The 12,021-nt window shown below is 42.2% G+C and overlaps 1 protein-coding gene across 1 annotated transcript in view; it reads left to right on the forward strand.

Moving 5' to 3' along the window:
* Positions 1-9,262, forward strand: part of BNIP2 (BCL2 interacting protein 2) — a 61,709-nt gene extending 52,447 nt beyond the window's left edge. Inside the window, exon 11 of the mRNA XM_075343642.1 lies at positions 5,154-9,262. Coding sequence (XP_075199757.1) covers positions 5,154-5,205 — 52 coding nt within the window. The 3' untranslated portion in view covers positions 5,206-9,262. The remainder of the gene's footprint in view (positions 1-5,153) is intronic.
* The last annotated feature ends 2,759 nt before the right edge of the window (positions 9,263-12,021 follow it).

Below are 12,021 nucleotides of genomic sequence, written 5' to 3' on the forward strand. Positions count from 1 at the left end.
TGCCTCTAGCTCTTCCCTCTGCCTCTAGCTCCTCCCTCTGCCTCTAGCTCTTCCCTCTGCCTCTAGCTCTTCCCTCTGCCTCTAGCTCTTCCCTCTGCCTCTAGCTCCTCCCTCTGCCTCTAGCTCCTCCCTGTGCCTCTAGCTCTTCCCTGTGCCTCTAGCTCTTCCCTGTGCCTCTAGCTCTTCCCTGTGCCTCTAGCTCTTCCCTGTGCCTCTAGCTCTTCCCTGTGCCTCTAGCTCTTCCCTGTGCCTCTAGCTCTTCCCTGTGCCTCTAGCTCTTCCCTCTGCCTCTAGCTCTTCCCTCTGCCTCTAGCTCTTCCCTCTGCCTCTAGCTCTTCCCTCTGCCTCTAGCTCCTCCCTCTGCCTCTAGCTCCTCCCTCTGCCTCTAGCTCCTCCCTCTGCCTCTAGCTCCTCCCTCTAGCTCTTCCCTCCTCAGAGTTTCATCAGTAATGACTGCCATTTCCTATCTCAGTAATGGGAAAGTCTTCACTGAATACAGATTTTACCTCAGAAATGAGAAGTTTGATAATGTCTGATAAATTCTTGCAGAGAAAGAAGCAGATTTGTGTAATAAGAAATATAGCAAAGTTGCTTATTTGTATTTCTACTATTGATTTATTAAATAAAAATTAAAACAGTTACACTTTAAGGGTTTTTTTTCCTGATATTGGGCTAACAGTTTACAAGTGGGTAGTTGCTATCTACCTGCCTGTCCTGTGCTGCAACAATCTGTTCTGGTCCAGAATGTTCAAAGACCGCTCCTGTCAGCGATTTGCCTTCATCCAGCTGTCAGAGCAGCTCCCTTCTCTTCTGCTCTGTCGACAGGGTGTCACTCCTAATGTTATGATAACTGACAGCCAGATCCCACTGACTAACTGTCGACACAGCAGCGGAGAAAAGGAAGAGCTGCTCCGATGCCATGAGGCCAAATCAAAGCAGCAGAATTGCCGCCTGAGCTGGGAGACATGTCAGGGCACAACAGGCAGGTACTGTAGTTAGAAACTACTTGCCAGTAAGTTCTTAACGCCTAGTAGAAAACCCTAAGCCCTAGATAACCCCTTTAATTTATAATTTACTGCCACATAGGGAGCTGAGGAGTTTACATTGATAAACTAACTAGGTATCTGACATCATAAAACAATGATGGGTAGATTGTAAGGAAAAGTGTCATCCGTGAATGACCTTGCGTAATTCTGAATTTTGTGTCAAATGTACTTTTTTACATTTTTGCCATTTTTTTTTTTTTTTTTTTTTTTTTTTTTTTTCTTCAATATCTCAAGATGTTTGAAAAATTAAAATTAGAAATTGTAACATTTTCACACTGGTCATTAAGGCTTTTTTAGGGAATGTTTGAACTCATTTTTTTTTTGTTTGTCTATTAGTAGATTCTCACCAAAATCCACTTCTAAAACTGCTTCAAAAACTCTTAGAAAACTTTTCTATTAAAGTTCTATGGGAAGTCCACGTTGTTCATATGCATAATACTTGGTGGGAAAAAAAACGAGAGTGCATGTCACTTTTTTTTATGTGGATCCATCAATCCTGATAGAAAGCGCCACAAACAGGGCACTGTCCATTCAAACTCCTTCTAAGAATACTTCAGGAAAGAAACCTTGCAAAACTGTTCCAAAATTTACAAAACCACTTCAGGACCATTTGAAAAGGACCACCCCCCCTCCCCCAAATCTTTTTACATAACTATGCACCCACCAGTGCTTTCCTAGGCACAGCCGGTGGTCTTTAAGTTGCTTGGCTGGCATTTTTTTGCAGCCATTTTTTGATGTTTTTTAAATTTTCCTATGATATTATACTATAATTAGCAACCAACGTCTTAGGCTGCTTTCACACCTCCGGTTTTAGCAGTGTGGCTAAATCCGGCTCTAAAACCTATGTAACGGATGCGGCGAAAAAAACACATCCTTTGCATAAGTTTTTACATGCGGCCTGTCCGTTTTTTGCCGGTTGTGGCACACTGAGCATGCGCAGTGCAAAAAACCGCATGCGGCGGCCGGATGCGGTTTTTGACGCATCGTGCTGCATCCGGCGTCCATAGGCATGCATTGGAAAAAGCGCCGTATCAGCTGGATGCGGTGCAATGCGTTTTTTTTTCGCCGGACGAAAAAACGTGCCAGGCAAAGTTCCATCCGGCCGCCGCATGGGCTTAAATATGCTGCATCCGGCAAAAAACGGACCGAACGCAAGGTCATGCGGCACAATCCGGCACTAATGAAAGTCTATGCGGAAAAAACGCAACCGGCGGCAAAAAAAAAACGGTTGCGTTTTTTCTGCAAAGAGCTGGATTGTGCCGCACAGCAAAAACCAGATGTGTGAAAGCAGCCTTAGAAGAAGCCACCTAAAGAATAAGCTTGTCAGTTTTAACCGTTTCATGGTCTTTGAACCCTGATCAGTTAATTGAATTGGCATATTACGGAACATGATGGAACATGTACACAGCAATGTCGTTATTACATCGCTGTGCATTATGTTCACTTTTGCAGTTTCTGCATAAAGAGACATCATATGCACAGTCTCTATAAAAAAAGAATCTTTCTTGAAATGTTTCTACTTGAAAAATGTATGGATTTTCATCTCTTCAAAAAGCTGAGTGATCATGTAGCAATCGAGTTATACTTCCTGTAGTTTCAGGAAACAACACATGTACATGGCCACAATGAACACACTCTGACCCTATCTTTTGTATTGAACCATCTAATGCACGTGTGCAAAGGTCAAAGGTTGTGGATGGAGGGGAGCAAAATCGGGTGTGACATCACCTATTGTGATTGGTGGATCCTGTTTTATCAGCTGCGTATAGAGATTTTACCTGTCCTTATAATTTACCTGCTGATTTGGAGTTTTGATGGAAACGCTTCCTGAAAGGAAAGGAATTATGACCACTGTGAAAATTGCAAGATAACTTATTTTTTATTTTTTTTTTTTTTATTAAAAAAATTGATATAAAAAAATGCCATTGCTTTTAAGAAAATACATTCAACACAAAACCTGATTTATATATTGGGTCGTTTTCTGACCACACACTGACTGGCGGCCACCAGGTGTACAATGAAGGGACACTTAGTGGCTGCATGACTTTGCAATTTGAAAACCATGCCATACAGCATATTGTGGTTTTCGGCCACTCTGTAAGACCCTACAGTAGGTATTCCATTTCGGTATTTCAGCTACCACACCATGATACTGGCACAATGACACGCCTAATGAATGTTTGATAAACCAGTCTCCACATGAAATTGGCTTACATTGATATGACACAAAGTTGCACTGAAATGTACAAGATCATCCCAATGACCAAACCCCAAAAGGGATTTCATAAAAAAGCTTTATTGGAAGTGATTGCCGGACTCATATGTCAGGACATACCATGCGGCGTTGTATTGCAGTATGTTACCTGTGCTGAAACCGCCTAGCTGTAAGCGGTAGTCATCGAGGTATCTAAACATTGTAGCCTCGTGCTGTCTTGGGCAGTTATTACACTAAGACCCCTTTCACACATCAGTTTTTTTGCCATCAGTCACAATCCGTTGAATTTTGAAAAAAAAAACGGATCCGGCCACTGATGCCGCTGGATCCTTTTTTTTTCTCATAGACTTGTATTCGCAACAGGTTTCGACGGATAGCCTCACGTTTCATTCGTCGTTTGACGGATCCGTTGAAAATTGTTTGTCTATCAGATGGAGACAACGGACATAGTAACGTTTTTTGTCTACGTCGAAAAAATGGACAGCGACGGATCTGCTGCCATCCGTCGTTTGGTAAAATGAAAGCCCATGGGCGCAGAATCTATCAAATGATGTAATCTGGTGACAGATTCTGTTTTTTTTTAACTGAGCATGCTCAGATGGGGTGTAAAAAAACACTGTTGGGCTGAAAGAACTGATGCGACGGGTCCGTTTTTTCAGTTTATCCGTCGCATCAGTTTTTCCACAATCTGCGATGGATTCGTCAAGCCAACGGATTGTGACTGATGGCAAAAAACTGATGTGTGAAAGGGGCCTAAGCAGTTTAGAGAAAAAGATGGGGTTTTTTTGTTCAAGCTTGTAAAATTTGGTCAATTGCTCCTCCATAAAAAAAACAAACTGCTGCTGTGGCCGGTTATGTCTTGTTGGGGGTCTAAATGCTCACACTATCTGGATTTACACTGGACAATTATCTTGAATAAGCCTAACTACCATCACCCATTGTACGATAATCTTCCAGTGAAAACAGGTTGCCAATTACCCGAAGAGAGAACAAAATGCTCACTCGTCAGGTGAAAGGATTTTTAAGCTTGCATGAAAGTCCTCATTCTTGGCAGCACGTTGTGCTGTGTAATGAGACGTGCTGCCGAGAACAATGACAATCTGTGTGCACAGTGTGCTGTATTACTTATCTTTCTGTGGAAATAGAAAATGTGGTCTTGCATTCTAAACAGCTAAAAAGTACCACAAACCAGGTGGTGAAAATTCAGCTTCTCTTGTTGGAAAGAGGGTTGTAAATTCATCTTTTGTTAAAACAAAAAAAAATTAGTACCGTACTGAAAGTTCTAAAGGACATGGCTTGAAAGCTCGCAACCAGTGATAAGTGAGAACGACCATGCTTGGGTGCTCGTAATGGGTAGTGATGAGCGAGCACCACCATGCTCAGGTGCTCATAAAAAGCTGATGAGTGCTTGGATGGGCACGACTTTTGCATCGAGTGTAATGGAAGTAAATGGAGCACTGGAGCATTATTTCCGCAAGATTTCCCGTAAAGTTCCCCCATTGACTTCCATTATACTTGGCTACTTAATCGCGCCTCTCCGAGCATCAAATTGCTCTTAATGAGTACCGAGGTAATTCTTGCTCATCACTACTATGGCAGCTCTAATCTGCATGGGTCTGAGTACTGAGACTGAGTACTGAGACCTTGTGTGATCACTAAATGGGGTGGGCAGAAGCGTCCAGCAGAGCGCTGCTGTCTGTACTGAGCCTCTCCAGTCTAGGTCTTCAGTCTCGCCGGAGAGCAGCTTCCAGCTGAGCACTTCTGTCCCTCTGTTTTAGAAAATAACTTGACAAAAATTTCCTGAACCTGCAGTTACTTTAGACTGAGTCATTTTACATTTTTCTTTAACAAACTGTGATTTATTTTTTTTCATTCTTACTTTTCTTATCCAGCGTTGATAAAGAACTTCACAAGAAGACGGAAGACCAAACCAACGAGCAATAAGATTGTAGAGGACGTCCTATGAGCCTGTAGAACGTCCATCAACATGGGGATACGTGTCCGACCGATCCTTCTGTTTGCAGTATACTGTTGTCAAAGTTTTCCTGCTCTGAAATGTGCCTTTCAGATGTGACTATGGGTTTTCTTTGGAAACGACTCTTGACCTTTCTTCATACTGTTACAAATATACTAAGGCACTGGACATGTTGCAATATATTGACTGTTAACCCACTGCTGGTGCCCTACCTTTGAATAGTTCATGTCTGTGATAGTGACAGTGAATGTGCCCACACCAGGTGGTTATACCAGAGATGGCACCGAAGTAGACACCACACGTCATTGTGTATAGATGGTTTTAGGCCTGTGAGTAAGTGTTCAGACGTTGTGGTTTGGGTTGTTGAGCTGCACTTTTTCTATAACGGTTTTTGTCATATTTAACTCGTATGATACATCTCTTGGTGATATACCGTACATTGCATGTCCGTTGGATTATATTAGGGGACACGTACTTTGTGCTTTGTCATTGAGAAGAAAATCTGAATGTTGACGTAAGAAAAGCTTTTTTTGACGTGTAGGAAGAGTTAGGGGTTTCTGACCCAGTGTTCGGCTAGGTAGGAGATTAGCCCATTGTTTGGTAGCTTGCATTTCACTTAATTGCTGCATTATTTCAAGCATATCAAATATCTGCTTTCCTGTTGTTTTCTAGTGCCAACTTTTGTAGTAGTAAAATAGGCAGTAAATAAATTCACCCAAGGTCCCTACAGAGGGTGTAAAGTCCATAGGAATCCGTTTTCCGCATACCTCCTCATTGACATGGATCATTATGGATACAAATGTCCCTTCAATCCATGGGCACTGCAGGTGGGCTCGAGCCCTCCATCCTAAGCTCATGACTTGGATCTTAGACTGAAGGTGCCGATATATGCCAGTGAATAGGCAAATAGTAGCCAAGTCTCTCATTGTGGAAAAAAAGAAACTGCAGTCTGAGGTTAAATGGTGGACCACCCCAAAGAAGAGACTGGTTTGGGTTTGGGTGACTGAAACCTTTTCACTTGAAGTTGCACATAATGCTATTTACAGCATATCTGATAAAGTAACCAGAACGTGGACCCCTCTGCCATATACACAAGGGGCTTTCCCCAGACTACATAGTACCCATATTGGTCAGACACAGGCTACGCTGCGTGGGATTTCATGTTGTCCATCGCTTACTGCAGACACAGGCCGCTTTATAGCCCTTTAGTGTTTATTGACCAGCCAGCAGCTGTGATAGACTCTTGCGGTCTACTCTTGTGGTCTGCACTATCTGTATTATTGGAGGCTTTCATTGTGAAGTGGAAGGATTCCACTAATTGCAATAGAAGAAATTAATCTAATTATTTGTTACTGCTTTGATATTTCCCCTTTTTTTTTTTCATCAATTCCTATATTTTCTCACGCATTGATTGAATAACAAGTTGTTGTTCTGTTTCTCTCATCTTTGTTCTTAGATCCTATACTACTTATGGTGCCATGAAAACTGCTCCTTTTGGTTTCCTTCAAGGGATTTTATTTTTTTTAACAGTACTCTTATTTAGCTTTGTGACTTATGAACATTGTAATAATATGGAAACTTATACAAACTAGTGATGAGCGAGGACTATCCTGCTGGGGTACTCGTTAAGAGTAGTTGGATGCTCGGATTGCCGCCGCCCAAGTACCCGAGTATAAGACCGCTTTCACATTGCGTTTCTACCTACATTCACTGGTCCTGTTGGGGCAGCGGTCCGAACCCCCCTCTCTTCTTTTCACAAAATGTGTTTCGGACGCATGCGCTGACGGGGCCATTGACATAATGTAGCAGACTACGTTCGGGTGTCCGCCTGCAGAAAACATATATGCCCGAAAATGGTGCAAGACAGAGCACACGCTGACTCTGTCTGCTCCATTATAGTCAATGGCCCCGTCGACGCATGCGTCCGAAACACGTTTTGCGAGGGAGGGAGGAGGGGTTCGGACGGAAGTCGCGAAGAGACCAATGAACGTAGGTAAAAATGCAATGTGAAAGCGGCCTAATGGAAATCAATGCGAAACTCAAGCATTTTCCATAAGAGTTCCCTATTGACTTCCATTATATTTGTGTACTTGAGTCGCGCCCATCCGAGCATCAACTGCTCTTAACGAGTATCCGAGCATGATAGTGCTCACTCATCATTAATACAATGAAATGTTTACAGACCACGTACACACATGCCTTTAATGAGCATTAAAGCCATCTTACATGTGATGCTGCTTGTAATGTGCAGTGATGAGGGACTTTGGCCACTATAGGGTAGATCTGAGGACTGTACTAGACACCTACAAGACTTTGCAGCTCTGACATGACATAGCTTTATTAAAGTTTATGCCGGAGCGTGTAGTTGGCATTTGCATATTAAAGGGAACCTGAACTCGATGGAGACCGGCTTTATTTGCTCTGAAAAGCTCTAGTGTATCATAGAGAACATACTGTCATTTTAAGTCAGTTGGTGATGATGAGCAATCCAAGCGCTGGCCCCTGTGGCTTGTCCCGCTCCCCTCTCTCTATATATTCACATAGGAAAGAGTCATCAGTCGGGAAAGAGCAGCCTGTGACCAGTCATCCTAGCCTCATCCAGATATATAAAGTATGTTTTCTCTTATACCCATGGCAAAGGCTGGTACAGATCAGCACATTGTATAATCTGATCCGAATTTACAACCTCACTGACCCATATTAGACTATATATATACGGACATTGAAGTCCATACATGGACTATGATATACGCTCTTCTGAAACCTACACTGCTGCAATCATGGTGTGTTTCTGAATCCGCGGTAATAGTCTATATAGTGTATGCACACATGCAGTCTTTCTATTACTACAGTGTCCGAGTTTCCAGCCCACGTTATATACAGCAGTGGTTTAGGAGGGGTTTTAGGTGTCACTGGCTAGTGCTGTGACCATGGCTGGTGATACTGGTGACCCTCTCTGTGATCCCGGCTCTTTATATCTTACCTTATGTTTCACCTTCATGTTTTGCCTAATTACTATGCACAGGCTATTATAAAATCTGTAGGTATTTTTTTTTTCCTTCAACATTACTTACCCCTAGGCACTGACAAGTGTGTTCAGGACATTATTGGCCATTGGGTCTTGTGCTATGAACTCTAAAAACAAGTAGGTGTTACGCCCTACAAATGTTCAGAAGAGCCGGCTAATATTAAGGAATTGTCTGGTGGAACCACATTTTTGTTTTAATGGTCCTTTTGGTGAAATGACTGATAGAAAAAGTGACCATTAACCCCGTTTTTTCTGTTACAGGGGAAATTTTGCAATACAGAGTACCTCTGGAATTAGAGAGGTGTTCCAAATTGTGAACCCTTCTATCAATGTAAAGGATTTGATGGGTCATGGGTGTCTTCATGACAACCCTATATCTGGATCTTATCACCATAGCAAACCACTGGTGATTCCACAGTATGCTACAGGGAAATGACTGGTTATAAGGGATGTTAACCCTTGGAGCCTAGATCCCAAAGATATTGGAAAGTAAAGTTGCATCTCTGAAGCTTCTCACTAGTTACTCTGGATGTTAGATGCTTTCAAAGAAACTGTTATTTTATGTGTTTACCTTTTTAATATTGTATTGTTTTATATTTTATCATGTAAAATGGCAAAACCTGTTCTTCTTTGCTCTTATGTACATAGAATGCACTCTGCAACTTTTACCTGGAGGATGCATGTTCTTTATTGAAATATTTATATTCATAAAGAGAAAAGGACAGAGCTAATATATATTTTTATGACATTTTTGTGAACAATATTTTCTAATGTACTCGCTGCTCCCAGGTAAGTGTCCCTCAATCCCTACCTAGCTGTGTTGTACACGCGGGTGTGATCAGAAAATGTTGCTGTTCTTACAAATGTGCATTATCTGCAAAATTGTGAAATTGCTCATTTATTATCCCTTTATACTGGGCAGGCAAAATATAACAGTTTGGCTCATTTAATTTTTTGTTTTTATTAAAAATAATAAAATTCTGTTAGGAAATATTTAATCTTTTTCACAAGACCTCGTCATAGAGTGAATGTTCCTGGTACTGTTGGTGCTGCCATTTTGTGGGATGGGTCACTCTTCAAGATGTTCTAGCTGAAGAGAATCTCCTATATCTCATCCATTTCTCCTAATATCGAATTTATGACAATCGTAAAGGGGGCTTTACACGCAACGATATCTAACGATGTGTCGTTGGAGTCACGAAATTTGTGACACACATCCAGCGTCGTTAGCGACGTCGTTGCGTGTGACACCTATGAGCGAGTGTTAACTATCAAAAATACTCACCTAATGTCGTTCAAAAAATTTTCAAAAAAATCGGTGCTGGTGCTGGACGCAGGTTGTTCGTCGTTCCTGAGACGGCACACATCGCTATGTGTGACACCCTGGGAACGACTAACAACAGCGTTCCTGCATCCTCTGGCACCAAGGTGGGCGTGTTGTTAATGCGGCTGGTCTCCGCCCCTCCGCGGGCCACTGTGTGACGGCGCACGAACCTCCCCCTTAAAAAAGAGGTTGTTCACCGCCGACAACGACGTTGCTAGGAAGGTAAGTACGTGTTATGCGTCCTAGCGATATTGTGTGCCACGGGCAGTAATTTGCCCGTGACGCACAAACTGCGTGTAAAGCAGCCTTTAAGTGGTTCACCCATATTTATTATTGGCCACGACGATATTATGTTAAGAAACAAGGTTTCTCTTAAATACCTTGTGTTGCAAATAGTGCCTATGAGTGGTGCTATCGTGGTCCGCTCTTCCCCATCACCTGACCGCCGGGCTCTGTGACCTCGGGGATCCAGTAACGTCATGTCAACTTCCTGTTCGCCTGACATCACCGTGGCCGGCCCAAGTCTCTGTGAGTGACTGGGCTGTGGGCGGAGTTTCACCGCACAGTACCTCCCTGCTCCCGCCTCCTTCACTGCAGAGCGCGCAAGCAGGAGGGATGCTGAGCTGTGATGAGCGGTGAAACATCGCCCACAGCCCAGTCACTCACTGAGATCAGGGCCAGCTGCAGGGATGTCAGGCGAACAGGAAGTTGATGTGGCATCACCAGATCCCCGAGATCACAGAGTCACAGGGGTCAGGTGATGGGGATGAGTGGTCTACAATAGAGCCGCTCACAGGCACTATTGCCAACACAAGGTATTTGAGAGAAACTTTGTTTCTCAACATATCATTGTGGCCAATAATGAATATGGGTGAACCACCCCTTTAGTTTATGCTTTATTTTTCCAAGATTTGGTAGGAATTTGACATCTTAAAAATAGAGCGATCTCACTGAGTGATACTGGCAACATCAGAATTTGTAATGCTGGGAGGAAACGCGCAAGATTGGTACAGTGTGGTGTTTACATGTGTTCACTGAAAACAAGTTGGACAGATAAAGCGTTTGATCTGCCTATCGCTCTTACAAAATGATACAACAGGATGGACGCCCGGCTGCCTCGCCAGTCATTCTCTGTGGGGCTGTCTGGAAAAAGCCGAGCGCAGCATACATTTGGCCCATAGGGAATAAATGGAGCAGCAGTCACACTATGCATTCCCTGTTCGGGTACCCAACACAGACTTTAAAAAAAAAATAAAAAAAAAAATCAGTGTTTGAGTTCAGGTGCTTTTATGTTTGCTGATGACTCAGACGAGCATCGCTGTGCACTCATTATTCAGCCCAGTGGAAGACGCAGTGTTTGAACGGCTCACACTGGGGGTGAAAACAGCGTTATCGGATGTAATGTTTAAAAAAAAACAAACTCCCTCCCCTGGAAGTGCTGTTTATGGCTACCTGTGGGAGAAGAGCCTTGAACTGCCCAAATCAGTGACTTCCAAAAGGATTCAGGCCAAGTCCAGATCTCGAACCGAACTTTAGCTAAAGTCTTAGAAACACATAAAGTCCAAAACTAGTCTAATAGCCTTCAAAGAAGCAACTGGATTACAAAAGGTACCCTAAGGTAAACTACCTGGGTGTTTTGAAGCAACGCTAAAAAATCACAACTATAAATAATAATAAATAAATTCAAATATTTTTATTCAAACAGAAACCACACCACAAAGGAGATCATATTACATGCAAAGATGCCTCAGGTTCAAGAAAGTTCGAAAATAAACAGTCCTAATGAATAATTTTAATTAATTGTATAACTTTCACTTTTATATCATTTTTATATCCTTTCATACGGTCAAACAAAGCTCATCATAGTATCCTAAATATACCAATTTGCAAAATACCAAATGCTATAAATATCAGACAAATGTATTTATATGTATATACCAATGTAATAGATAGTATTCAACATCGGATATTTGATTTTTTTACATCGAATATTTCGGTGTCTCACCACCTTATTTGTTCTTTTTAATGTGGAAAAAATCAGAAAAAAAACAAAAACCAGAAAAAAGGGTACTAATATAAGCAAAGCAAATGATATTAATCCCATCAGCCAATAGACAAGCAGAATCCCCTAATTTTTCACTTGAAATAAGGCATATTATGGATAAAACAGGTATCTACCCGTCGATCGGCTGATAAATCCTTAACCCCTTCAGCCCCCGGGCACTTTCAGTTTTTGCGTTTTTGTTTTTTGCTCTCCTTCTTCCGAGAGGCGTAACCTTTTTATTTTTCCATCAATCTTGCCATATGAGGGCTTGTTTTTTGCGGGACGAGTTGTACTTTTAAATGAAACCATGAGTTTTACCATATAGTGTACTGGAAAACGGCAAAAAAATTCCAAGTGCGGAAAAATTGCAAAAAAAGTGTGATCGTACA

The sequence above is a fragment of the Anomaloglossus baeobatrachus genome, chromosome 4, assembly GCF_048569485.1.
Source record: "Anomaloglossus baeobatrachus isolate aAnoBae1 chromosome 4, aAnoBae1.hap1, whole genome shotgun sequence".
Taxonomy (NCBI): domain Eukaryota; kingdom Metazoa; phylum Chordata; class Amphibia; order Anura; family Aromobatidae; genus Anomaloglossus; species Anomaloglossus baeobatrachus.